This window comes from Glycine max, chromosome 1, assembly GCF_000004515.6.
Source record: "Glycine max cultivar Williams 82 chromosome 1, Glycine_max_v4.0, whole genome shotgun sequence".
NCBI lineage: Eukaryota > Viridiplantae > Streptophyta > Magnoliopsida > Fabales > Fabaceae > Glycine > Glycine max.
The window spans coordinates 895,801-923,573 of NC_016088.4; the positions used below are offsets into that span (position 1 = coordinate 895,801).

Sequence of the window (27,773 nt, forward strand, 5' to 3'; positions counted from 1 at the left end):
CACTTTTTTAGAAGAAAATATTTTACCTGAATAAATTGTAAAGTTAAAATTATTTAGAATGGATGGAACAAATAATAAAAGTTGAATAGATTATCGTATAAGAATGCAAAAAATAGTGCAGCTAGAAATAAACGTGCAGAGTGTGAAATAAATATTTGTATTAGATTAAAAACATATTTAGTACAACTTTTTTAAAAGAAATAATATTTTTCTTTAATCAATTTTTTTTACAGAAATTAAAAAAAAACAATTACTTTTCTTAAAACTATGTACCAAATCATTATTTAATAACTTGTACAAATCAACCGTAGAAAAGATACGTGAAAAATGTATTGGCGTTTGTATTAAACTATTATTCGAATGAATTAAAAAATACTTAGACTAGATTAAGAACGTTAAAAAAAAGAGACTTTAAAAAAAGAATCTTAATAAAGCTCTGCCTTAATTTTATAAACTTTTTATATTATACTAATTAATATTATTATTACTTTAATATGTGTATTGTACAAAATAAATTTTTATTTAAATATAATTAAAATTAATTATAATAATATTTTTAAATATATAAATTATATTATAATTATAAATTTATAATTATATATAATGGCGCGCGATAAACTCTGTTGATTTCTACTTTTCTTTTGATGTCTTTATCTCTAAACTGCACATAATAATTGATCTCACTCTCCCAATGTCATTTTTATTCAAAGATTAAATTGTTATTAGCATTTTCTAATCCTCAATATAAGTGAAAAATATATAAAAGAAAAGGATTAAAAGTGAATTATATTTTATAAAATTAAGAACGAAAATAAAAAAATTGTTGATTAAAAATTAAGACGACTTACACTTATAATATCTCTTGATTATCATTTTGAACTATGCCATTTATATCCTCGACTGATCCCTCATTATAATCTGTCTCTCCGAATATATTTTTCTCCCATTAGTTCAGATGACTTGGACCATAGCCCTCTCAAGCTTCGTAAAACTAAAAACTAGGTTTGGTTAAAGCACTTTAATTCAAATTTATGCACACACTTGTTAAATTATTTAGGGTTTCATCTTCGTGAACTTGCTTTAAGGCAATTTTCTCCTTAAGAGGGCCATTGATCATGATCATACCCACTCCACCTTTTTTTTATTAGTAAAGAAAATTCAATACTTTTTGGTGGTACATCCATTGCATGCTTAAAAATTAAGATATTTGTAAAATCCCATTGTTCCCACATTTTACTTAATGATCACATTTCGAACGTTGTAATAATTAAATAAGTAGTTTATTTTTTTTTTAATCTGAACTTCTGGGCTCACAATTCAAATAATTAGTGAAACGTATGTCGGATAGTGCTAGCTGGGACCATCACATTCTTTTAATCTATCTGCAAATGAAAAGGCTGAGGTGGAAATAACCTATATATGTTTGAATATCCTTTCATTTTCCTCCCAACTTACATTCAGAGCAAAAATAACAAAAGTTACTTCTCCAAATGTAGGTTGAAAGTTTCTCCACCACATTTTCAAACATGCACGTAGCCATTTGAGATCCTCTAACATACTTTTTGGAGATCAGTTGTTTATCACTATTATTTTGATTGTTCATCATAATCTTTTCACATAACTATGTTAGACATTAAATTGAGTTTCAATTTAAAGCAACATATATATAGGTTATTTTTTAAAGTCAACCTTTTTACATTGACAGCATTTATTCAAAACAATATCAAATAAAATTAGTACTTTTGATTAGTATTATTTTTAAGAAAAACCATTTTACTAACATATTTTAAAACAAAAAAAAATCTAGACATAAATTATATTATAATTAATAAACCTTTTTTTATTTATCAAATTTATAATATACTTTCTATTCAAATTTATGTTTGAAAACTTTAATTGAAACATGAATTATATAACATACTAGCTATTTGCTTACTGGACACTGGTCTCACAGCGAGTACTAGACAAATTATTTCACAAGAAAACAACAAAAGATGGGACTCTTACAGCTTGCTCTAACTTTATCAGCAGTAGTAACTACACCTCCCAACTCCTCCTGGTTAATTACAACAGTATCAACCTTTGTTGGGACTTGGAGATAATATCTTTTTTATTTCATAACAAAGTATGTATATATGATTTTATATAATTTTCTAATTGAATAAACAATTATCTTGCTTTATGAATGCCTGCCATGTAAAATATTTACCATAGGAGGGGTGGGCTCCAGATATCAAGCAAGCTAATTGATTAATTACCTAATTAACTAAAAGCCAAAAAATTATTGCAGTTGGGGCCCTAGGATCACAAGGTTCTATGTATATCCATATATCTTGCATCTGAATATTCATGTGTGTGAAAAACTGTAAATCACTGGTTAAATCATTATAAGTGGAAAACAATCTATGACTTTGTCTGTGTGTGTACTTGTAGGAACAACCGAACAAGCACACTTTTTAATCAGTTACATATGTAGTTAGAAAGGGGGTAAAAAGTTATCTTTCTACCTCTCAGTCAAATCTGGTGACTATAGATGGAGGTTAATCAACATATCAATTAATCATTTGTATTTTCTCTATTCTCCCTACGTCAGTGTATATAGTACCTTTAAGTGGCCCAAGAATCCATTAATTTTCTTATTTTCACATAGAAAACAGAACGTACCCCCACACAAGAGTGTGGGACAGTGAATGCTTAACAACCCCCTTTATATTTTTATCTTTCTACAGGTGTTAAATATAACATTGGAATTGCGATTGATAATTTTTCTTACAGTTTGTTCACATGCACCCAAGTTTCTGTCAGTTTTGATGATCTACCACTAATATATATGTGTGGCTGACGTACAGCCAGCCACCCCCTTTGGCCTCCTCGTACTATATATCCTATTTCTAGGTTGTATTTTCCTTTTGATACATGCGCGTGATCCTTGCTGTCTGGTTTGTCTAATAAAAATGGAGAGTGGGTATCTCCAAAGCACCATGCTATTTCAACATCAAGTTCCAACTAATGTGATAAAATGTCAAAATAACGTTTATATTATGAAAAAAATAATACAACTAATGGGATGAAATGTCAAAATATCTTGATGTTGCAATCACAATTGTAGACCGTAATTTACAACCAGACATCCTAACAAAAACTTGAGTTTATTGTCTTCATTCTTTTGTTTTCTTTGTTGGACTTTTATTCTCTCACTCTCAAACCGCACTCCCTGACTAAGGTGACTATCAGACTATGAAACTTACTGATAACCTTAAACCAATAATAGATCAATGAGACTCATGACATCGACCACTAACTCACATCGACCAATAATAGTTCACACACTATACCGGCCACTAACTCACATTTTTTCTTCAATTTCCATCACATAATACCCCTTTTAATTTCAATATAAGTAAATGTCTAAACATCACATCGCTAATGGTCAAGACCATTAAACCGAATTTGGAGTTATCAAAGATAAGATAGAGAGTGAGACGACCATCGAGGTTAAGAATGAGCATACAACATGTACAATTTGCCTATTTATAATTATGCTCACGATTTTGTTGCTACAAAGTAAAAATGCAGCCATGCGACAATAATTGTGGCAACAAACACTCTGAAAATCTTGATGTTAGAACAAAAATTACATGAGAGTTTCTATGGTCTCCTCAATAATTTGAAATTTTTGATAATTTTCTTTAACAGATCAAATTACATGTTATTTTGTCATTAACTTTTTTTTTTGTTTTTCCAAATCAGTCCTTGATTATTATTTTTAAAATTTTAAAATTGTAACTTTTTAAAATTAAAAAATATGATTAAAGATAACTTTATAAGTCTGAATCCTAAAATAATTAGTTATTTTATACGCTTTTTATAAAAAATCTTTTCGAGTTTAGGGTTTACAAATTTCTTAAAATTGTTTATTAAGCATAGGTTTTATAAAAATCAATGAAAGCAATTAAAAAGATTTTAAGTTTGAGACTTCTAAAGTTATCTTTAATCATATTTTCTAATTTAAAAATTACAATTTTAAAATTTTAAAAATAATAATCAAGGATTAATTTGAAAAAAAAAATAATTATGAAAAGATAACATGTAAATTTGATTGACTAAAAAATTAACAATATAAAACCCTCCAAATTATTGATACATCATAGAAACTCTGAAATTATATATGGTTACCGAGTTTTTTTTTTAAAACCTCCTTAATCGCATCAGTTTTTACATCCTATTTATTTACCCGAACAATGTCAGGTCACTGCAACAACAGGAAATTAAAGAGAAAAAAAAGGTGATGTTAGCAAAATTATTATGATTCTATTTTATAAATTAGGTAAAATTAATGTTGTTCAATTTACAGTTACCTCACACACTATGTTACTAGGGTGACTGATTGTCTCATTTCTTTGGCAGTCACTAATGGTTATGCTACCATGTTCACAAGTCAAAGTATTTATAATAGTGTAGAGACAATGTAACTTTGTTATTTACCAACAGTTCAAATCCAATATATTATCCATTGAAATCTTTAACAGTAGGGAAAAAATATGAGATTTAATTATATAGGAGTTTTCCCATATCTTTTAAGGTGTGCGAACAATACTTGATTGCTCTATATATTCAGGCTACCGTTCTCTATAATATTCTGTCCAAATAAAAAAATTGAAACAAAGAGGAAATAAATAAGAGGGGAAAGAAATAAAAAAAAGATGGGTTGTTGGATTCTTGGATAGAATGATATAAGGAAAGAAATAATGGAGGAGTTTCTCTCTTTTTGTTTGGATAGAATTGTATAAAAAAATAGTTTTTTACCAATTATTTTTAAAAGATAAGTTGAACCCAAAAAAAACGATTAATATATTTACTCAATTATCTTTTCTTAATACAACTTTTTTTAAAAAAATCTGTTATGAAAAGTTTTATTTATTTATTCATAAAAAATAAAAAGTCCTTGTCCCTACTCTCACATCACTTTTTTCTATAAGCAAAATATTTCATTGAATTACATATGTCCTACTTTCACATTACTTGGGAAATAGGGGTTTTCCTTCTTTTTTTTTTAATCTCGCGTCAAAATCTCTCTCCTTATTTTTTTTCTTTTCAAACCATCACTGAAATGTTAATATTTTCAAACTAATTTTTCTTTTCAATTTTCTTTCTCCCTATTTACATTCAAATAAATATATATGAGGTGTTTTTCCATGACCTTATTGAACCTTTTTGAAGAGTCTTATGTATCAGCTAAGCTAATGGATAAGTAAGTTTTCTTGTTAATTACTTAATTGGTTCCCACTGCATTAAGGCATAAAGTGGAGTGTATATATATATATATATATATATATATATATATATATATATATATAAAATATTTTATTATACCTCATTAGAGCTTTGCTTATGGATGTAATCAATCCTTTTCCTTCCAGTCAAAAAAAGAAAATTATTTTCCATCATCTACTTTAGAATTATAAATTAGAATATTCAGCATATATATAATTCAATTTCATTTAACTTAAGCAGTTAAGAACAGATTAGTGTTCAAATAATAATTTGTGCTTCCAATAATTTATTTGGCTTTTTCAATAAGTGGACAAAGGTGCTAAGTAATAATTCCCTGCAATGTCGCATATATGGTAATATTGTTTCATCATTAATAATGTTTTCTTTTATTTATAATATTTAAGTGGGATAACAAAAAGTTGTCTCTTTTGATTTTAGAAAGCATTTTTGAGATGCGTGTATGTAAAGAAAGATAAAATATAAGTGAGACTGTGAGAGGAAAGAATTTGGAATACCTGACCAACAATTCAGTATGCATCAGTGGCGGTTCTACCATGCGGCCAGCAGGGGCATATGCCCGGGCTCACCTAGGCATTTTTTTTGGTTACAAGCCCAAGATTTTTTTATTAGTCTTAAAAAATAAATAAAATTTTAAAAAAAAGAAAGAGGAAAAAGGAAAAAGGAAACGGAAAGTTTCCGTCTCTCCGAATCCAGCGGTGGGCAGTTCCTCCAACTCCCTCCGTCGCCGCCGCCTCCCTCCTCCTCTCCTCTGTGTCTTCTCTTCCCTCCATCGCCGACTCCTTCTATTTCCTCCTCTCCGTGCCGTCGTCGCCGTCTTCTCTTCCATAATCCCATAGCAGCCGCAGGTAAGGTAAGTTAGGAAAAATAAAAGTGATTAAGATGGAAAGTGTTTTTGTTTGTTGTGATACTTCCGTGTTCTTTAATTTTTCTTCCATTTTTCAAGTGTGAACAGTGAACTCATAGAGTCATAGTGGACACTTTTTCTTTTTCTTCCCCACTAAGAGCACGTTTATTGAAGAAGAAAAAGTCATATTTTATTCCCTTTTTTTTTTTGCTTTTCTAATATGGAAAAAAGCTTAGAGGAAAAGACTTTTGATTGCTTAAGTTAATAATTTCTTTTTGGTCTTTTGTGTTGCACTACATACATGGTTGCAAAAGAGTTTTCTAATATATCAATTGCAAACACTAAAATTTTCTTTGCTACAATTTTGTAACTATTTTATCTTTATTTCAGATATGAGGAGATTTTTGGTTGATAGAGAAAATATTGAGAATGTGAATGTTGTGCAACCGGAAGCTGAATTAGAACCACCACTTAATAATGTGGTTAATGAGTTTAATCCAAATGAGATTGTGCGTGATCCAGGTCGTAGGAAACAAATTAATGAGTATGCTCCGGATATTCAAGACCAAGTGAGGAGGGCATATATATTGAAGGGTCCAATGCAACCAGATTTGTCAAACTTTCCTCGTACTCAATTTGGAAGTGTTAAAAGAACATTTAGTAAATCATGGTATAAGAATTATACATGGTTAGAATACAGTGAGATAAAGGATGCAGCTTATTGTTTTTATTGTTTTCTATTTAAGCAACCCGAGAGGGCCGAGCACTTTGGTTTTGAAGTCTTCACTAAAAGCGGATATAGAGATTGGAAGCATGCATCTCAAGGCTTGAAAGGTCATGTTGGTAGTCATAATAGTTTGCACAACTCATGTGTCAAGCACTACAATGATTATAATAATCAAAGACAAAGTGTGACAAGTAAGTTTGCTAAAGCAACCAAGGAATCAGAAGAATTGTATAAGATTCGTTTGACTTGTTCTTTAGATTGTTCAAGATATCTCATAGCACAAGGCATGGCTTTCCGTGGCCATGATGAATCCTCTACTTCGCTAAATAAGGGCAATTTTAGAGAGATGGTAGATTGGGTAAAATCTCAGAATGAACAAGTGAGGGATGCTTTTGACCGTGGTGGAAAAAATTGCAAAATGACTTGCGGTGACATTCAAAAGGAGCTTGCAACGTGTTGTGCACATGAAGTTACCAAGGTGATTATGGAAGAGCTTGGTGATAGACAATTCTCCGTGCTTATTGACGAGTCACGTGATATATCCGTCAAAGAGCAAATGGCGGTGATGTTGAGGTTAGTAGTTGTATTTTCCAATTTCCAATTTTCATTAACTATTACTCTCTATGCCGCCAAGTAAACTGGTTGAATTTGTTTTAGGTTTTTGAATGACAAAGGGAATGTTGTGGAACGATTTATTGCTCTACATCATGTCACAGATACTTCATCTAAGTCATTAAAGGATGCTCTTTATGGTATTCTTGATAAGTACACATTATCTATTTCAAGGATACGAGGGCAAGGATATGATGGAGCTTCAAATATGAGAGGTGAATTTAATGGTTTGCAAAGAAAAATTCTAGATGAAAATCCTTATGCTTTCTATGTCCATTGTTATGCTCACCGTTTGCAATTGGTTGTTGTGTCTGTTACTAGTAGTTGCTCATCTATTCATGATTTCTTTGAGTACATCACCTTGATTGTGAATACAACAAGTGCATCTTATAAGAGGAGGGATGCTTTGACAGAGGCACAACACAAAGATATTTTAAATAAACTTGAGAGTGGTGAGATATCTAGAAGAAGGGGCTTACACCAATCATCTAGTCTCACTAGACCCGGGGATACTAGATGGGGTTCACATCATACTACATTGCTTCGTTTGGATCAAATGTGGTCCTCCGTGTTAAAGGTGCTTAGTATGGTTGATGAAGATGGACGTGGACCATCTCAAGCAGCAGGTTTGATAGAAAAAATGGAGAGCTTTAAATTTGCTTTTATTTTGAGGTTAATGTTAAAGTTGTTTGGTATCACAAACGAGCTTTCAAATGTATTGCAAAGAAAAGATCTTAATATTGTGAATGCCATGGAATTAGTTGATGTTGTCAAAGCTCGGTTGGGCACAATGAGAGAGTGGCTGGAATAATTTTTTTGCCGATGTCCAAGGATTTTGTGTAGCTAAAAGTATTACGGTACCAAATATGGATGACGAAATACCGGTTCGGGGTCGTTCAAGAGCAGAAGGGAGGACTATCACTAATCTTCATCATTACCGTGCAAAGATTTTTTATGTTGCTATTGATAAAATATGTGTGGAGATGGATCACCGCTTTAGTGAAGGAAGTAACATTATACTTGATTGCTTCTCATGTCTTGACCCCAAGAACTCTTTCTCCAAGTTTGATGTTGATAAGCTTGCTCGTCTTGCTGATATTTATCATGCAGACTTTTCTGATGATGACCGAGGAACAATTAGGGATCAACTTGAAACTTATGTGCTTCAAGTGAGAAGAAATGCTTCTTTTTCCACTTGTGAAGATGTTCAAAGTTTGGCTATGAAGATGGTTCAAACTGAGAAACATTTGGTATTTCCATTGGTTTATAAACTTATTGAGCTAGCTTTGATATTGCCGGTGTCGACAGCATCCGTTGAAAGAGCTTTTTCAGCAATGAAGATTATCAAGTCTAAATTGCGCAATAAGATCAACGATGTGTGGTTCAATGACTTGATGGTATGTTACACCGAGCGGGAGATATTCAAGTCGCTTGATGATATTGATATTATTCGAACATTTACCGCAAAGAAGTCTCGGAAAGGACACTTGCCTCGTAATTTTATTTAACCCGCTATTGTAAGATTATGTTTATCTCTTTTATTTTAAACTATATTTTTGTTGACAAAATGACGAGTCTCTTTTATTTTGATTGATTACTATTTACATATTATATACAATGTGAATTTGCTATCTTTAAATTTTTGCCCAGGCTTTATAATTTTTCTGGCTCCGCCACTGGTATGCATGGTTTAAAATATAAGTCGATTTTTGGAAAGAAATGAGGTGAGAAGAAACAGAAAAAAATTAACATGGAAATATGAAAATTTCATTGTTTGTTTGTTTGAGAAGAAATATAGAAGAAAAAGAGTATCTTAAAAAAAGAACAGTCCTCCAATAATTGAATTTAATTTCACTCAAATAAAATAAAATATACTTCCAATTCAAATAAAGTTAAATAGAAGAACAATTAATATATTCAAATAAATTAATAATAATTTTCTAAAGCGCCGAAAAACCCACTCAAACTTGTCCACTGAAATGTGCTCCCAATCATTTCACTTATGTGCAATATGAAGGTACTAGATAGCCACCAGATTCTATGCATGATAAAAAACAAAAAAAAATAGCCACTAGATTCAGCTAAAAAATATTGCCACTTGTCATATATATTATTCCCGGCAATATCACGTGGAATTAATGTTACATTATGAAAAATGATTTTTTTTAACTTTAATGTTATTTTTTATTTATTATATTTTGATGTTATTTTATTTTGATACATTAAATTTTAAATATTTATTTTAATTTTTTATGTTTTTGACATATAATTTTGATTATTTCTTTAATTTTTCATTTATAACGTTAGTATTCTATTAATAATTAAATTTTAAAATAATTAATTTAACATAAAGATGATTTTCAATTTTTTACTATATTTGTTTTATTTTTAAAAAAAAAAAATCATCTCCAACCTCTTCCAGATGTGATTTCATCCTCTTCCAAGATTTTCATCTCCTATAACCTTTTGAAACTAACAATATTATTGTTGAATATTTTTTGAGACTGTTGCATATAAAAAGATGGATTTCTTGTGTGCGTTACTGTTGCTGCGTATCTTGTGTGCAGGATTGATGGATTTTTATGGTCATTATTTTAAATTAATTATTTTAAAATTTAAATATTAATAGAATACTAAAATTATAAATGGAAAATTAAGAAAATAACTAAAATAATATATTTTAAAAGTATAAAAATAAAAAATTTAAAAATTAATGACGAAAACAGAATAACATTAAAATATTAACGGATTCAATGTAACATTAAACCTATTTTTTAGTCTATAACAATTTGACTTAATGCTACTTTATTGCTTTTTTTTATTCGTAAAAATTGATCATAATATAAAATAATTTACAATAATTTTTATATTTTATTCAACCAACTCAATTAAGTTTTCTTGATTATTTTTTTTATAGATTTAATTATTCATTTAGTCTTTATATTTACATAATTTTTATCGTTTTATTTCTATAACAAAAAATCACTTGTTCTTAAATTCTCAACCATACACTTTTTAATCTATTAATGATTACAATCTTATAAGGATTAAAATGTATATATAAAGAATAAAATGTAAAAAATATGCAGTATAGGGACCAATGAACAATTAAAACTTTTTTTTTTGTATGTTTTGATTGTTAATCAATATGTAACTACATCAGTCTATATATATAGGACCGGCTATATTATATAAGGCTACTTTCATATCTAAGATATACATTTCATATACCTTGTGTTTGTATAGCATATATTCCTAGTTGATATTATCTATAGATGGAGCCAATTGAACAAGGAAGCCAACCTGAAAAGGAAAAATGGAAGGGCAAGGCCACAACAGAAGTAAAAGGAGCCAAAGCAGAACAAGTTTGGCCTCTTTTGGAGGATTTCTTTGGCCTTGACAAGTGGTTCCCCACCCTCTCTACATGCATTCCAGTTGAAGGTATCTCTGGCCAACCTGGGTGTGTTCGCTTCTGCGCTGGTTTCAAGACCCCTGTGGATGATGGCAAACAAACTGTGAATTGGACTAAGCAGAAACTGCTATCCATTGACCCAACTCAACGGGTTTTTAGCTATTCGATCGTGGATGGGAATGTAGGATTTCACTCCTACGTTTCAACTTTGAAGGTGCTGCCAATGGCTGAGGGGTGTGAGATTGAGTGGCTATATGAAGTTGAACCTGTTGAAGGGTGGAAACTGGAGCATCTTGATTCCTTCATAGACACGGGCTTGCAGGTCATGGCTCAGAGGATGCAAGCAGCTTTGAAGACAATGGAGGAAGCAGTATTCATGGCTTAAAAGTAAGGACAAAACTTATATACTGTTGCTTTGGTGTTGTTTGTATTGTTGCAGGATGATCACATTCTTTAACACACCCTTCTTTAACATATTTTAAAAATTATAAAAATAGAAGAGACGGTCATTAAATGAATTGTGAAATTCAACAAATTTTATAATTTTCTATAAATTTCAGTCAATAATAAGATATATGTTAAAAGAGGGTGTTAAAGAATTTATTAACCTTCATCTTATTCTTTAATTATAGTTGAAGTTTTATTTTGATAATCCATGTAATCTCTGTTGCAAACCTTTATTACACCGATTATCAAAATGAAATTTTAATTTTGATTGGAGAAGAAGACAACCAACCCTTACAAAAGTATATCTAAGTTTTGTCCTGAAGCAATTAAAGGAGTGTTAGTGCAATAAATTCTAATAATAAGAAATAACCTAAAATAATTATATTTTTAATAAATTTTAATTATTAATAAAGAATGTGTGAAAAAATATGTTAGTAATATTTGTCAAGGGATTATCATTTACCAATATATGGCAATGGAGCCTTTTCAGTTTATCAAGTACTTTTATTGCTGAGAAAAAAAAGTACTTTAATTGATGTGTTTGCGATTTCAGTGTATCATTAGTATGTACTTACTAGTAGAAAAACTGAAGATATGCTGTTGCATTGTGTTGTAGCAATTAAATAAAAATTTCAGTTCAAAGTTACTTTGAGTTACGAATATATATGAACACTTGTTTACTCTCCATTAATACTTCGTTTTTTTTATATTTTTTTTATCAAATTATATCTATTTCAGAAAATGGTTCATAGACACCTCATAATATCTAACGCTTAGAGAAAAAAAGAAACAAAATATTGGTATGATAAATTTTATAAAGACAAAAAAAAAAGAAATAGAGTGGAAAAAAAGTATTGACCAAAAGTTTAAAATAAAAAATTATTCATATATCATTATTTATTTATTTATGTCACAGATATTTATGGAGACCATAAATTATTTGTATTCTATATGACATTGACATATACTACAACAAGATCCTTAGAGTAATTTTAGTGACAAATTTTAAATAAGAATCTTGAGCTCAAGATCTGATTTTCACTAGATCTCCCACTAACAACAACAAAATGTGAGAGAGATCAACAAAAGAGATGGAATGATGAAGAAGAAGAAACCATAGCAACAACAAACCATAAAAACAAAAAACAAAAACAAAAAAGATATACATACAGGCATAGGGGGAGGAGGTCATGGCAGAGGGGTAGGGGGAGGGAGGCCACGTTTGCCATGGAGGGGAAGGGGGAAGGAAGCCATGACCGCAACTGAGGGAAAGGAAGAAGGGGGCCGCGGCGGAGGAAGAAGAAGAAAAAGAAAGAAAAAGAAATGTATGAGGGGAGGGAGAGGGAGGAAGGAGAGAAAAAGGAAGTATAAGTTGAGAGGAAAAAAAGTGTACATGGGGAGGGAAAAAAAATTAAAGTGAGGTTTATATGAAATTTATAAAATATTGTATAAGATCATAAAATAAAATTTATCACTAAAAAAAAATAGGACAGATCTTATAAGATTTTTAATTTTAAATAACACTATAAGATTCACAAAAAGTAATCTTAGATTCCAATTTGAAATTTTTAGAGTTTTTACTCCTTTATACCATAGTGTTATAGTCCAGGCAAAAAGACACTAAAAGCTTGTGGCCTTATAGAACATATATAGAATAAACATTTTTTGTTCACAAATATAGTACTAAAAAAACAAAAGGGACCATTACAAAGGTAGTACGAAAAAACTTCTAAATTTTTCTTATTTTGTGGTCTGCATAATATTTGTATATGTAGGTTTTTAATTTTCCTGAATATCACGTGAATCTAACCAGCAATACCTAGGGCAAAAAAAAAAAGTTGGACTGTGATTATATTCATAGACAGCACCAACTCAATCTGTGAAACACATACAGTGAAGTGGCAATCGTCCTTTCTTGATCATCTGGCGCACATGGCCACATATATATAACCAAAGTTGTTTTCTCAGAAGTTGATGGCATGGTTTTGTGGGACCTATAACCACCACTCTTTTCCTTTTTGATGACCACTCTTGTTGCTACTACTTAATTTTCAACCTATACCCACCACTCTTGTTGATAGCTAGCTACTACTTAATTTTCAAGCTTTTGGATCCTCCCCCAGCTTGCAGACTTGTTTTTGGCTTATCTTAAGCATAAATATAAACCGTTAGTTTAGAATAAAAACTAAAAAATCAAAGCCAAAGTAAATGATGACTCTTAGATGAATATGATAGATGGAGATCAAAGCCAAAGTTAACACAAGTAACTAGAGTGCAATATTGCATATAACACTAGAAATTCCAACAAAATTACAGACTGTATCATATGCTTATTGGATTTTTCTTTTAAAGATCAAAATAAATAAAATATTAGGAGAAAGTAGAGAAGTTTAAAAGGGGATAAGAAGTTCCAACTATATATAGCATCCGCAAAAGAACAAACGAAACAAAAGAACAATAAGGCAATGCATGAAAACAAGCTACTGTTACTCTCAACCTCCCAATATCAAAAAGAAAGAAGAAAAATCATCTTCTCCACCAACATTGAAAGCCTAGGAAAAAACTCTAATCTATCTCACAAAGATGAAGGGGCGTAGAAGCTTCTGAGTAAAGACACTAACATTGACCGACATCCATAATCCATAAAGGCCATAACAAAACCCAACAAAATGAGCATATAGCCACACAAATTTCCTATCTCTTCTCATAAAAAGAAATCAGTTTGAGAGCTTGAGACAAATCCATTGCTCCTTACGAGCTTAGCATAAATAAATCTTACTATGTGTCTATATCTATCAAACTAACATACAAATACATAGGTAACACACTAAGACTATGCTTGCAGAAGCAGACACAACAATCAAAACTTCACACCCTTCCCAATTTCAGTTAAAATCGTTTAATCAAGGTTGGCCAAATGTTACAGCTGAAACAAAAAATATATAAAAATATACCAGAACATTGTCATAACATAACGACTAATTCAACTAAGACAAAATCCCCGAGAATAAAGGGTTCTTGTGAATGAAACTATTAATACATAAAAAAAGGAAAAATAAAAGTAATCCCAACCAAACCATGAGAATAAGCCATGTAATTAAATCAAGGGCAATATGGAAATGGGAATTGAAAATTGATGTTGGGCTTCTTAGAAAGTGTTACGGCACAGAGGGAGAGGCACACAACATAATCAATTGAAAATAAACCCAAATTAAGAGAAAGTGATGAATTGGAACAAGCAAGTAAATAAATAATAAAAAAAAAATGGAGGCTTTTGAATTCTAAGCATAAATGAATACATACACACACAAGTCGTAGATTAAGAATTTGTGAAGCACGATGAAGGATGAAGACAAGTCACCCCACTGGCAGGAAGTGGAGAAATAAGAAGAATTTCATTCCATTTCACCTTTTTTGGTGTTTACCATATTGCCTGGGCAAAAGATGCATTGGGCCAATTAATAGAACTTTCAACCTTGGCCCAAGTTGAAATGAGTCCAATCAAGGATGGTGTGGTGAGGGTTAGGGCTAGGGTTTGGGGCTTGACGGAGGGACGCGTGGTAGATGTTGGGGATTGTGATCACAAGCGGTTTGTCGTTGTAGGATTTGGTCTCGATGGTGTAGAGGGCAAGGAAGATGGCTTCAAACCTTGCAAGGGACGGTGGCTTCGAGGAGTGGAGGCAGGAGAGATGGATGGGACGAAGGAGAGGACTACCAGGCGGAGGTGGGGGCCAGAGGAGAGGAAGGTGGTTAGGGTTTTCAAACATAGCTGTAATCAAATGAGAGTGAGAGTGAAAGGGATAGAGTAAGAAGCGACAAAGTAAATGGCACTTACTTCTAAGACAATTTTCTTAAAACTGTCTTGGATTGACAACAATTTTAAGACGGTTTTTACGAAACCGTCATGAAATGATAGTTTCCAAGATAGTTTTTGTAAAATTGTCTTTGTTGAAAAATCTCGTATTTACAAAATTGCCATTGATTAATATACTAAGACAATTTTTGGAAAACCATCGTCGTTTTGTCGTCGTAGAAAATACTTTTTAGTAGTGCGACCTTAGAATACATGGAATAAACATGTTAGATCTCCATGATTTCATACATAAAATTGATAATACTGTGCATTGAAACACAATCCTAATTGATCATTATCACAAATGTAATATTTTGCAATTTTTTTCGGCATAACACAAAAATGTTGCTAAAGCTTTTGACAATATTTAAAATTATCATTAAATATGGATAAATGTTATTAATATGTTTTTTTGACATTTTACCAAATGTTGTGTACAATTCATATATGTTTGTTGCTATAACCTTTAGCAACATGAACTATATACAACATTTGATAAAATGTAAAAAACATATTAGTAACATCTATTAATATTCTGTGACATTTTTAATTGTTGTTAAAAGTTTTTAATAAAAATTTTATTAAATATTAGACAAAAAGATGTTACAAAAAATCTATTCATATTAGTAACATGTTGCTAAAAATGTTATTAAAAACTTTTGACAACATTTAAAATATCAAAAAAATGTTGCAGAATATGTGACCCATTTGAAGTACGTCTGTTTGCAGATGCTTGGAAAGTTGGCCAATAATGTTTCATATTACTTTATTCAGAATTATGAAATCATAATTTTGGAATCCTGAATCCGAAAACTTACCCTCTTTTACTAACCCTATTAATAAGAGTTAACGTTGTTGAAGCGATGATGAAGGTGGAGGAGACTATGGTGACGATACAAGGAAAGAGAAGTGTGATGCCCTAGTTGGTATAAAATGAGGCCTAGGTTGCAATGGCTTAAGTGTTTGAAGGTGTGATATTGAGTGCAAGATAAAAAGAGAAAAGCAAATGCAAAAAGGGAGAAAGGCAAGTTGGGGATATTTAAGTTTTTGGGGTGCAGAAAGCAAATAGCATCTATGTATTGGATTAGTGAAGGTTTGACCCATGGGCTTTGCTTCCCTAGGTCCAACAACCCAAAATTCAAATAGTACATGATTAATAATTTTCGGTTACATTTAATGGTCATGCAACACTATCATTCCATCAAAATGAGATGTTAATTTAATTTTTATAAACATAGAAAAAGATACATAACACATTAAAATAAAACAAAATGTAGTATTAAGAAAACTTCTTGTTGTTAAGAATCAACCGTTAAGAGTAAATAAATTTAAATATATAGAAAGTAACAATAAAATTAATAAATTATTAAAAATATATTTACTAGTATATAGAAGGTAACAATTAAATTTAAAGAATATTATTTTGTTTGTTGAGCGTGATTCTTAGGTTACATAAAATGGTCATTCTTTTCTTACATAAAATATGTTTACAAATTGTATAACAATTATTTATTTTTTTAGACAAAATTTGGAAAAAATTATTTTTATATGTTAAAAATATAAATAAATTCTTTAAAATATTTTAAAAGACTTTATTATTAATTTAATTCTTAAAAAATTATAAATATGTCTTATGCAACACTGCAACAGAGTTGTCTTGAATTGATTGAAAAAAAAGGAATTATGAAAATCAATTAATTATTTCAGTTATAACATTTAAGAAAAAAAATGCATAGCTCGTACAGTTTCAAATAGTTGTTTTTTTTTTAAATTTTTTAAATGTAAAAAGTAATAATTATTCTATATTACTAAATCAAATTAGCACAGTGCCGCATTATTTTTGTATAACCTCACGAGAAAAATTTGAAATATGGTAGGTTCACATAACTAAAAATTATTCCTCAAAAAAAAGAAAAGAATAGCATAGCTAAAAATTCTTATTGTTATTGCACTAAAAATGAAAAAAATCCAGCATGTCCGAAGACCTGAGAAGAGAGTCTGCGTCCAATCACACGACCCAGAGTGACAAAAATATGTAGCAAGCCCAACAGAACTTCGCCACGTCAAAACTCAAAGGATATTTGAGTCATTAACCACAAAACCAGACCCAATATCGTCTTTTCAGTCTCCGCAAGCTAACACAGCCTAGCTCCCCCCTCGGCTCCAGCAACGACTTCTACAGATTACAGATATAAACCCCAGTGAGTCACACACTGCGACTCAGAAGAAACGCACTCTCTCTCTCTTCCTCTCTCTCTCTTCGGAGCTCAATTTGGCCGTCAATGGCGGCCTCCAATGCTCACAACGGCACCACCACCAACTCCATCAGGCACGCCTTCGGCAACGTCCTCGCGTTCTTCATCCTTCTCCTCATCGGCGTTCTGGCCTTCTCGATCCGTCTCTTCTCCGTAAGCATTTCTCCTCATTCCGCAGATCTGGTTACCTGAACCTCGTTCCGGTTCCGAGTTTTCGTTTTCTTAACACGATTGCATGCTTCTAAATTCAGCCGCTCGGATTATTGCTCAATCTTAACCGTTTCGTTACGTTCGTCGTGTATGTTTCATTCATCAAGCATAGCTTGCAATATCAGTGACTTAGCCGGAACTGTCTAGATTTTTCTTTTTTTTTTTTCCTGCGACTTGGCCGAGCTGTGTTCGTTCATTCGCAGATAAGTCAACGATTTGAAAAAAAAAAAAAAACGTTTGCACCAGTGGTGTAAGAGTAATGCTTAGACTGAAATGATGAAGTGCAATGTGACATAAGATGTTCGTAATTTGTGATGTCATTTCACATGTGCATGCACTTGAAATGGATTTGAATTATATTAGATTAGAGGATAAATTGAAGTCTTCCTATTGGTTGACATTCTAATGTGTATAATTGCATTTGGTTAGGTTTTTTTGTTATTTGGTTATGGTTTCAAAAGCATGAAAGTGTCGGGCAAACTCGCATTTTGTTGAAATAGTTGTGTAAAAGTGGTGATATGGTGTGGCCATTTCTATGAACTGAATACTTCTAAGTTCTGACTCAAAAATTCTGTTTGTATTAGTCTTCTTCTGTTTTTTCTGGCATTGTACTAGGTCATCCATTTCCACTTGTTGGCCAGAGATGCTCTTGCTCTTCTTCACATTTTTTAATGCATTGTATACAGGTTATAAAGTATGAGAGTGTTATCCACGAGTTTGATCCTTATTTCAACTATAGAGTCACCCAGGTGAGCACTATTTGGAATGGAACCATTTTGCACCTATTGGTCTTACTATTGGGATGGTGGAGGAGTCTCTTATGCTGGTTAATGGCAATAGAAAAATGGATTCTTTTTTCATGGCTGTAACATTTGTTCAATTTTACTCTGTTAATCTCAATGCCATAAAAATTCACAAATGATGACACAACTTTGTTGGTTTCAGTTTTTGACAAAGAATGGGATATACGATTTCTGGAACTGGTTTGATGATCGAACTTGGTAAGTTGATGGTGTTTATATTGAAATAGTTTTTCCTCTTTACTTGCGTAGTTTAAACAGGTTGTTGTTAAATGTTTCTGGATATAATGTCCGTGTTACCTTTCCATTTCAAGGTATCCCCTCGGTCGTGTAATTGGTGGGACTGTCTATCCTGGTTTGACGTTGACAGCAGGCACCTTATGGTGGTAGGCATTTGAAACACAGTAATGTTGGTTGTCATATGCTGTGATTTTTCTCTTCATTTTATACTAATATTAAATATCCATGCAAGCATTTGTTTTGAAGTTTATCAGTTTATCTAAGGTGGTTGATATTTTTGGACCATTCCCTTCTTGGTTTCAGGGTACTGAATTCCCTAAACATACCTCTCTCAGTTGAAACTGTTTGTGTGTTTACTGCACCTATATTCTCAGCCTTTGCTTCATGGGCAACTTATCTTCTGACAAAGGTTTGTAAATGCCAGAATTGCAGCCTGTATATTTTTGCTGTTGTTTATGTGCTTGCTAATTTGCTGCAGCCGCTTCCTTTTGTAGGAGGTTAAGGGTGCGGGGGCTGGCTTGACAGCAGCAGTTCTTCTGGCTATGGTGAGTTTCTCAACAAATTGTCTTCCAATTTTCCTAACAATTATTATCATTTCATTTATGGAGTTAATGATAAAAATTATCCGCTCAGCCATTCAACATTCTATATTTGAATTTGAATGATCAACAAATCAATGTTTAGTAAAAGTAAGATGCTGGTTGAATAATAACCATGCGTTTTGATATGAATATTTGTAAATCAATGATGACTGTTGGTAATAGTTACTCTCTTCTAATATTATTTGGTTGCTGGTCCTTGACGTCCCTCTTATATGTAATTCATCCTGAATCCTTAATAATCTTGTGTCTTCAGGTCCCTTCATATATATCTCGATCAGTGGCTGGCAGCTACGACAATGAAGCTGTTGCTATATTTGCTTTGATATTCACTTTCTATCTCTATATTAAGGTGATCTGCAAAAGCAAGCAACTTTTCCTTATATTGAACGGCCATGTATAACGACATTGGTTTCTCTAAATTTCCACAGGATTATTAGAACTCACTATCATCATTGTCTAACAATGTGTGATTTGAATATTCTGTATGAACTGTAGTTCAGTAGCATCTGTAGATAGAAATCACTAAGCTTGGCATTATTTTCTTTTTAAGTTTCTAACTTGCTTTACATGTCATGTAGACACTCAATACAGGGTCCCTCTTTTATGCCACTTTGAATTCCATAGCATACTTTTACATGGTAAGCTTTTATAATACTATTTATCTTGGTTATCTTTGCCTCTGTCCCCTCTTATTTATGTTTATGTTATCTTCGCTTCTTATCTTTCAGGTTTGCTCATGGGGAGGGTACACTTTTATCATTAATCTTATTCCGATGCATGTACTCTTGTGCATAGTAACCGGTCGCTATTCTTCTCGACTGTACATTGCATATGCACCTCTTGTAAGTATCTGTTTCAGTCATACAGTTATGTTAGAGTTTAAATAAAAACATTTGCCTTTTTCAATTGGAAAGTTGAAATGCACATAGTACATAACTTGGGCTTGATACTGTAAGCTGTAATTTGAAATGTGCACTTGATTTTCTGAATGCAGGTTGTATTGGGAACATTGTTGGCTGCCTTGGTGCCTGTGGTTGGGTTTAATGCTGTAATGACATCAGAGCATTTTGCATCATTTCTGGTGAGTTTCCCCCTTGTTTTTGAATTAAGTTGATTTTTCCTTAAAGATAAGTGACCAAGAGCACATTTTAGCCTAATATTATTATTGCACACCTTTTCTTGTGAAAGCTTTATTTTCAGTGGAATTGTTATAAGAAAATAACAATGATAATGATAAAATAGTTAACTGAATATTCTTTGTTTTTCTTTTGTTTCTATGGAGGGAGAAATTATGTCCTGATATGTCAATATAGAGTTTAAATAGTTCTTTAGCAAGTCAGTATTCTGAAAATCTGCTTATGAACTTAGAAGTTGATATCTTTTGTTGAGATAACCGAAAATTTTGCATAAGATTAATGTACATTATAAATCACTTTGTTAAGTAAATAAAACTATACTTCTATATCATGGTTAACTTATGACTCCTTTTAATACAACAAAAGCTCATTCCCTAGGTGAGCTGACCTATATGGATCAAACAATGCTACTATGCTTTGTTAACCAAAATTTCAGAAAGGCCATATGATTAACTTCACTTGTGACTGAGCTATCATCTTTTCATCAATGGGTGCTACTATATGGATCAAAATATGCCTTGTTTACATTGCTTTTCAGTACTTTTATTTTTTGTGGAAAAGAAAAAAACTTATGAAAATAAAAAACTCAAACTACAATTGAACCTTGAACTCCTTACTACATCAGGACAGAAGCTGAATTAGTTGAACCTTCAAAGTGTATTGGCAAGGGTAGAAAATTAAGGAAAAAGTATAATAGGGGTCACATGTTCCACAATGATGATGACCCATCCAGTTGAGACACAGGAAATTGTAGACATTAGATGAGACATGACTAAGTTGTGAATGGATACAATGCCTTTTCATTAAAGTATAGTTAAGTTAATTTCATTTCCATTCAAGTAAATCTTTGAAGCTGTTTAATTTAACAATAATTTATAATGCCATTTATATATGGGGAATATTATAATATAATTATTTTTACTATCTTGTTAACATTGTAATTCATAACTTCTGCAAATATCGTGAAGCTTTTAAATTTAATCGTCTAATCTAATTATATTATTATATAAATGCTACTACCTCCTTTCCAGATCTTTTGATGTTTAAGGTTATTATTGCGCACAGATTAAGAAATATTTGGACTAAAATGTCCTTATTTAATACCTTGATCTTTGATACTTGCTCCACCAGTAGTGGGTATTAAATGAGGGTATATTTGAGAAAAATGCATTAATTAGACTTGAAATTCTAAAACATAAAATGTTTTGGAAAAAATAGAAAGCTAAAACATCAAAAGATATGGGAAGGAGGTATTTATTTTCGAAATGTTTGGACTTCATCATTATTTAGCACTGATTATATACTCATTCATTTTTAATCAATTCAACTCATTTGAGCATATGCAATCATTTTTCTTTTTGTATTTTTCCTCTTTCCTTCTCTTTATATCCCCCTTATTAGCTTCACTGAAACCTACCTAATTTTTCTTGTGCAGGTTTTCATTATCATCCATGTAGTGGCTCTTGTGCACTATATCAAAGGAATTCTTTCACCAAAAATGTTCAAAGTAGCTGTGGCACTAGTTGTTTCTGTTGGCCTGTGGGTGTCTCTTTGATTAGCTTATTTGACTATTCAAAACATTGCAAGTAGATATTAAACTAGTACCTGTGCTTTTCTTGTTTATTTTGCAGTGCAGTGTGTTGTGCAATGGTGGCAGTACTTGTAGCATTGGTAGCTTCAAGCCCAACAAAAGGATGGAGTGGAAGAAGTTTAAGTCTGCTTGATCCGTAAGTGTTGTGTTTTCAATATTTATCATTCAAATTCTTAAAAAAGATGTTAAAATAAATTTTTCACCTAAAATGATATTCTGTGATTAAGGTGATTGTTGGTCATTCAATTTTATAATAACTAGGGTATTTTACCTAATATAGCCCAAAGAAGTGTCTTTGAAGTTTACCTTTCTTTTTGTTAGTGAAATTATTTTCTTTTTATGATTTGGGTCCAATCCTAAGTACTTAATTTGTTTGTTGTGTAACAGTACTTATGCAAGCAAGTATATACCAATCATTGCTAGTGTTAGTGAGCATCAGCCACCTACTTGGCCTTCATACTTTATGGATATCAATGTCTTGGCATTCCTCGTTCCAGCTGGCATTATTGTGAGTTATTTTTTATTATAAAGAATAAGATTAGCTGTTTTTTCTTGTCATATTCTATATAAACTAAATTGTGGCGGTGCTTACCTACTGTAGGCATGCTTTTCTCCCCTATCTGATGCAAGCTCCTTTGTGGTACTTTATATTGTTACGTCGGTATACTTTTCTGGAGTCATGGTAAGAATAATAATGGAGGAGGTTTTTCTTACTATTGCATTTTTATTATTTTATTGAGGACATAATCCTGCTGAATATCAGGTTCGCTTGATGCTTGTACTTGCTCCAGCAGCATGTATCTTGTCTGGGATTGCTCTTTCTCAGGCTTTTGATGTTTTCACAAGATCTATTAAGTTGCAGTTGCCCAGCCTATTGGGTCATTCTCACGTTGATGTAAGCATTATTTTTTAATCATCACCGGTTTTGGCATTAGATCATGTTCTTCTGGTCACTTTATGAGTTTCTTTGTTCAAATTGTACTTTTGACTATCAAGGCAGGGGAAGCCAGTTCTGAAAGTGTTGTGACAAATGATTCGATGAAGTCTGATAAAAGTGAGGACACATCAAAGGAACGAACCTCAAAGAAGAGCAAGAAGAAGGAAAAGGAACCTGTGGAAAAGCCTCCGAGCAAGTCACAAATTAAGAAAAGGCTTTTGGTTTTACCTCTGGAAACATCCATCATTGCTATTGTCTTGCTTGTGTTGCTAGGTGCCTTCTATGTGGTAATTTCCTAACCACAATTTCAGTTAAGATTATTTATTTGATACAAGTTGTTTGGTTTTTTTCCACTAGGAGTTTACAATTTTATTTCTCCCTTTGTATTTAAATAAGATATATAATATATTTTATTAGTATTATTTTACAATTTACTTTTTTAAATAAACCCCTAGTCTCTTTATAGTTAAAAATTGTAGGATTCTGCTGATTAATACTGAATTAGAAGTATGATGTCTTCCTATATTGATTTTTTTTTTCTTTCTGAACAATAATGCCCTTTCATGCTACTGTGTATGTTATAAATAAGTTCCTCACTATCTTGATCTCTCATGTAGGTTCATAGTGTATGGGCAGCAGCAGAAGCTTATTCAGCCCCTTCTATTGTTCTAACATCACATTCACATGATGGACTTCATGTTTTTGACGATTTTAGAGAGGCTTATGCTTGGCTGAGTCATAATACAGAAATAGATGATAAAGTAAGTTCTATGGGATTTCATTATTTCTCTGCTGAAATGCATCTGTGGTGTCTTGGGCACAACTTTTTTACCGATGTTGCCAACTTTGATTATCTTCGCCTTTTTCTCTCACAAGTTCAGAATTTAGGCTAATTACTGATATTCTTTCTGAAAAATATTGTTGGAACTTGGAATTAATGGTGATAGTTAGCTTGCATTATTTCCTGTGTTTTATACTAATTCCTGAAATTTACATCATGTTTCGAAATTAAATCCATTGAGGCTGCTGGTAATGAAAATTGACTATTTTCAGTAGTTTGATATTATGGGTGAAATTCAATTGAGACTTGAGGTGATTTAACTAATGTTATAAATTAACTTGGGGCATAGTCTGTTCCTTGTAAGAATTATTTGGTCCCCTGAACATGTTTGGTTCCTTTGCCATTTTTTTCAATCAGTAGAAATTTGGTGAGAAGTTACTTAAAATCATTCGTTAATGCTTCATATTGTCAAAAGGGATTATGTGAAAATTGTAATTTATGAACTCAACTCCAGGGAAGAAAGTTCTGAAGTAGGCATATTAAGTATTATCCCCTTAGTATGTAATATATATTCAAATTTTGGTTAATGCATAAACTGAATATTGATTTGATTAACCACTTTAGTGGGTAATGTTTCTAAATTATTAATTATAAATTTTATGGATTTAATTTAAGTTCCTAAATTATTTTCTCCTTAAGATTATTTTTCTTACCCCAAATGAAGAACAAATAAATGCTGGTTAAAACACATTATAAATGTTGAGATATTGACACATAAAATTTCTTGTAGGTGGCTTCTTGGTGGGACTATGGCTACCAGACAACTGCCATGGCTAACCGAACTGTCATTGTTGATAATAATACCTGGAATAACACACATATTGCTACTGTTGGTACTGCCATGTCTTCCCCAGAGAAGGCAGCTTGGGAAATTTTCCACTCATTGGATGTCAAATATGTTCTTGTTGTCTTTGGAGGTTAGCTTCTTTCTCCTTATCGGGATTATCTTAAGTCACCCTGTTCTGATTTGATACTATAATTATTAACAGGACTGGTTGGCTATCCCAGTGATGATATCAATAAGTTCTTGTGGATGGTTCGTATTGGAGGGGGTGTATTCCCTCACATAAAGGAACCAGATTATTTAGTAAGTTAAACGAGTAATATGGGCTGTTCAATGTTATATCATGACTGATATTTTATTTTGGAGAACAGATGATACTCTAGCTTCCTTCAGTAATAATCAGCTTTTGAGGAGTGTTAACACCTTTTTTTCTCTTCAAATTTTAAAAGAGGGACGGTCAATATCGGATTGATTCCATGGCCACACCAACAATGCTAAACTGCCTCATGTATAAACTTTCATATTACAGGTCAGGTTTTCTGTAAAATTTATTGTTAATACTCGAAAAATTCCAGTTTTCCACTGTTATGCTAGCTAACTCCCCTTACCCTGTTATTGCTCCAGATTTGTGGAGACTGATGGTAAAGCTTTCGATAGAGTGAGGCGGACTGAAATTGGGAAGAAATATTTCAAACTTACGCATTTTGAGGAGGTCAGATTGTTTAACTTGGTCATGTATTAAATAATTCTATTAGGAACTGTCTTGCAGTGTAGTTTCTCTGTTATGATCCTGAAATTAATTTTGGTGGATGCATTAATGAATTGCATTAATTTTGGTGGATGCTCTACAATAAGTAATATGGATAACCAGTATGAATGTATGATAACAGTTTCCTTAAATAATTTATTTATTTTTTATTTAGAATGAACTACATCTTTTAATTGTTACCATGTGTATGTGTTTTGATAGTGTTATTCTGCTTTGTTCCTTACTAATCTACCATGTGTTTCCTTACTAATGCATTCAGGTGTTCACAACTCACCATTGGATGGTTCGGATTTACAAGTTGAAACCACCAAAGAACCGGATTCGAGGAAAGATTAAAAAATCAAAATCTGTACGTATATGATTGTTTTATATGACTTAGATATTCCTTCTTAGTATTGGATATCGTTTAACCTAGCCATAACTGATCACTTGTTTCCATGTTTTGCAGAAAGCAAGCTCAAAAACTACCTCGAAAAGAAAAGGATTAAAACGGAACCCCTTTTAGTTTAGATTTTCGTTTCTTTTAGTAGGTGACTTTATTTCTTAGCTGCGTTTCATGTATACATGTATACGACTAATGCAATTGCCATGATAGGGATTTTGCCGGCATTATTAGTTACTTTCTTGAGTAATGAATGATGAAACAAAAAATTTTGAAACTATATATTTTGACTGAATGTTTAAGATCTCATTTTTATGATTGAAATGCGTTTCAGCAAAATGATTTGATAATTTTCTGTTCATGTACCCTCGGTATAAGGATTAAAAATATTTTTTTTAAGATAAAGGTAATTGCTATTTGCTACTGCTCGTTAATGATTAAAAAGATAACTACTCAAATATTTGCCCGTTTAGAATGGTTCAAATTTAATAGCATCAAAAGATTGTTTGTCTTGTTTTAGCGGTCTAGTTTAAATTTAGTGTTTTGATTAAGCCCTGGTAAAATTTGAATGAAATTGATTTTGTAAAATTAATTTTGGTTAATTTTTTTTTTGAGGTATTGTGATTTATGTTTGAATGTTTTAATTTAAATGCATGTTAGTAGTAAAATTTAGTATAGATTCTTTCCTTAGCATTTGTTCGAAGATTACTTTATCAAAACTGTCTTGAAAAGAAAATGGCTAAAAATGATTTCCTTTTGGTTCAGTTTTCATTTCTTTTAGTATGTGACTTTAATTCTTAGTGTGTGATTCATGTATACATGTACACAACTAATGCTATTGGCATAAAATAGATTTTGTTGGCATTATTTGTTACTCTTGAGCAGAATGATCAAACGAAAATTTTGGAAGTATATACTTTTAACTGAATGGTTAAGATCTTATCTTTAGTATTGAAATGCAATAAAGACGATATGGTGGACTTGGTCATGGAGGAGAGATGTGAAGTAGAGTGGATGGACTTTCTTAATTATGGAGTAGGAAAATGTGGGCACGTACGACGAGACAAGAATGACAGATGAACATGGATGGATGATACATTGGGGGTTTATACTGTTGGTGACTATGTTCACATGGAAATTGATAAAGAACATAATCCCTAGGAAAGATAATTTATGACATAGGAGATATTATTATCCATAGACAAGGCTTGGTGTGTAGGATGTCAAAAGGAAATGGAGTCAACAAATAATCTGTTTCATGAATGCTCATTGTTTTTTGTATGTCTAAGGTGGTTGGGATGTTACACATCATTGCGTAATTAGGTGGAAGCACAATTTCAACATTTCATGGGATTGTTAAGAGGTCCAGGCATTGATGGAGAAGGGTTGCAGGTAACATGGTTCATGGTGGTATGAGTATTGGAGGTTCAGAATGGTATGATGTTTAACAACAAGGATATGCAGGTTATGGATATTATAGAATCAGTGAAAAACAAGTCTGGGAAGTGACTTAGGGTGAGGAAGAGGGGTTTTGTATACTCTTTAGGAAGAGGGGTTTCCATATCCTCATTAATATCAAAATTTATTTTTAAAAAAAGGATTAATATGCCCACCAGCAAAATGATTTATTGATAATATTCTCATGGGTTGTTTATGGGTACACCTTGTACTCTGATGATCCTCATTAATAACAAAATGATTTATCTAAAGGATTAAAAATAAGCACAATGATTTAAAAAAAAAATATAAATGTAACTGTTACTGCCTTTAAGTTTTTTTAAAAAATATATATATATAAGGAAAAACTCCCATGCACAAAGTTTTAGAACAATGCACAAAGGAAACTACAAAGAGATAAACCTAGGAGTAGAAACTCCTAATAAATCAGCATGGAGCAAGCTGCTCACACAAGGTGGACAATGCTAAGAAATCATAGGATCCCCACCCAAACTACAAGCCATATTAGCAAAAACATCAGTGCAAGAATTGACCTCCCTATACACATAAGGATAATATAGATTTGCCAACCAGAATGA

At 31.8% G+C, this 27,773-nt stretch overlaps 2 protein-coding genes and 1 pseudogene across 2 annotated transcripts; all 3 read left to right on the plus strand.

Annotated features, from left to right (window-relative positions):
- The first annotated feature begins 6,345 nt into the window (after nt 1-6,345).
- LOC100802693 (zinc finger MYM-type protein 1-like) lies at nt 6,346-9,084 on the plus strand (annotated as a pseudogene).
- Nucleotides 9,085-10,477: 1,393 nt separating this feature from the next.
- On the plus strand, nt 10,478-11,983 carry LOC100805334 (lachrymatory-factor synthase). Its single transcript, XM_003516772.5, has one exon. The coding sequence runs from the start codon at nt 10,754-10,756 to the stop codon at nt 11,273-11,275; it is 522 nt and encodes a 173-aa protein (XP_003516820.1). The 5' UTR covers nt 10,478-10,753; the 3' UTR covers nt 11,276-11,983.
- Nucleotides 11,984-17,368: 5,385 nt separating this feature from the next.
- Nucleotides 17,369-26,017, plus strand: LOC100805873 (dolichyl-diphosphooligosaccharide--protein glycosyltransferase subunit STT3A). The gene is made up of 23 exons (XM_003516773.5): nt 17,369-17,598; nt 18,342-18,404; nt 18,601-18,656; nt 18,770-18,841; nt 18,999-19,104; nt 19,190-19,240; nt 19,551-19,646; nt 19,876-19,935; nt 20,026-20,139; nt 20,292-20,378; nt 21,869-21,972; nt 22,065-22,160; nt 22,412-22,532; nt 22,626-22,706; nt 22,788-22,919; nt 23,021-23,248; nt 23,579-23,722; nt 24,533-24,719; nt 24,792-24,889; nt 25,036-25,115; nt 25,211-25,298; nt 25,615-25,704; nt 25,804-26,017. Exons 1-23 carry the CDS (start codon nt 17,473-17,475, stop codon nt 25,858-25,860), a joined length of 2,337 nt encoding a protein of 778 aa, XP_003516821.1. The 5' UTR covers nt 17,369-17,472; the 3' UTR covers nt 25,861-26,017.
- The last annotated feature ends 1,756 nt before the right edge of the window (nt 26,018-27,773 follow it).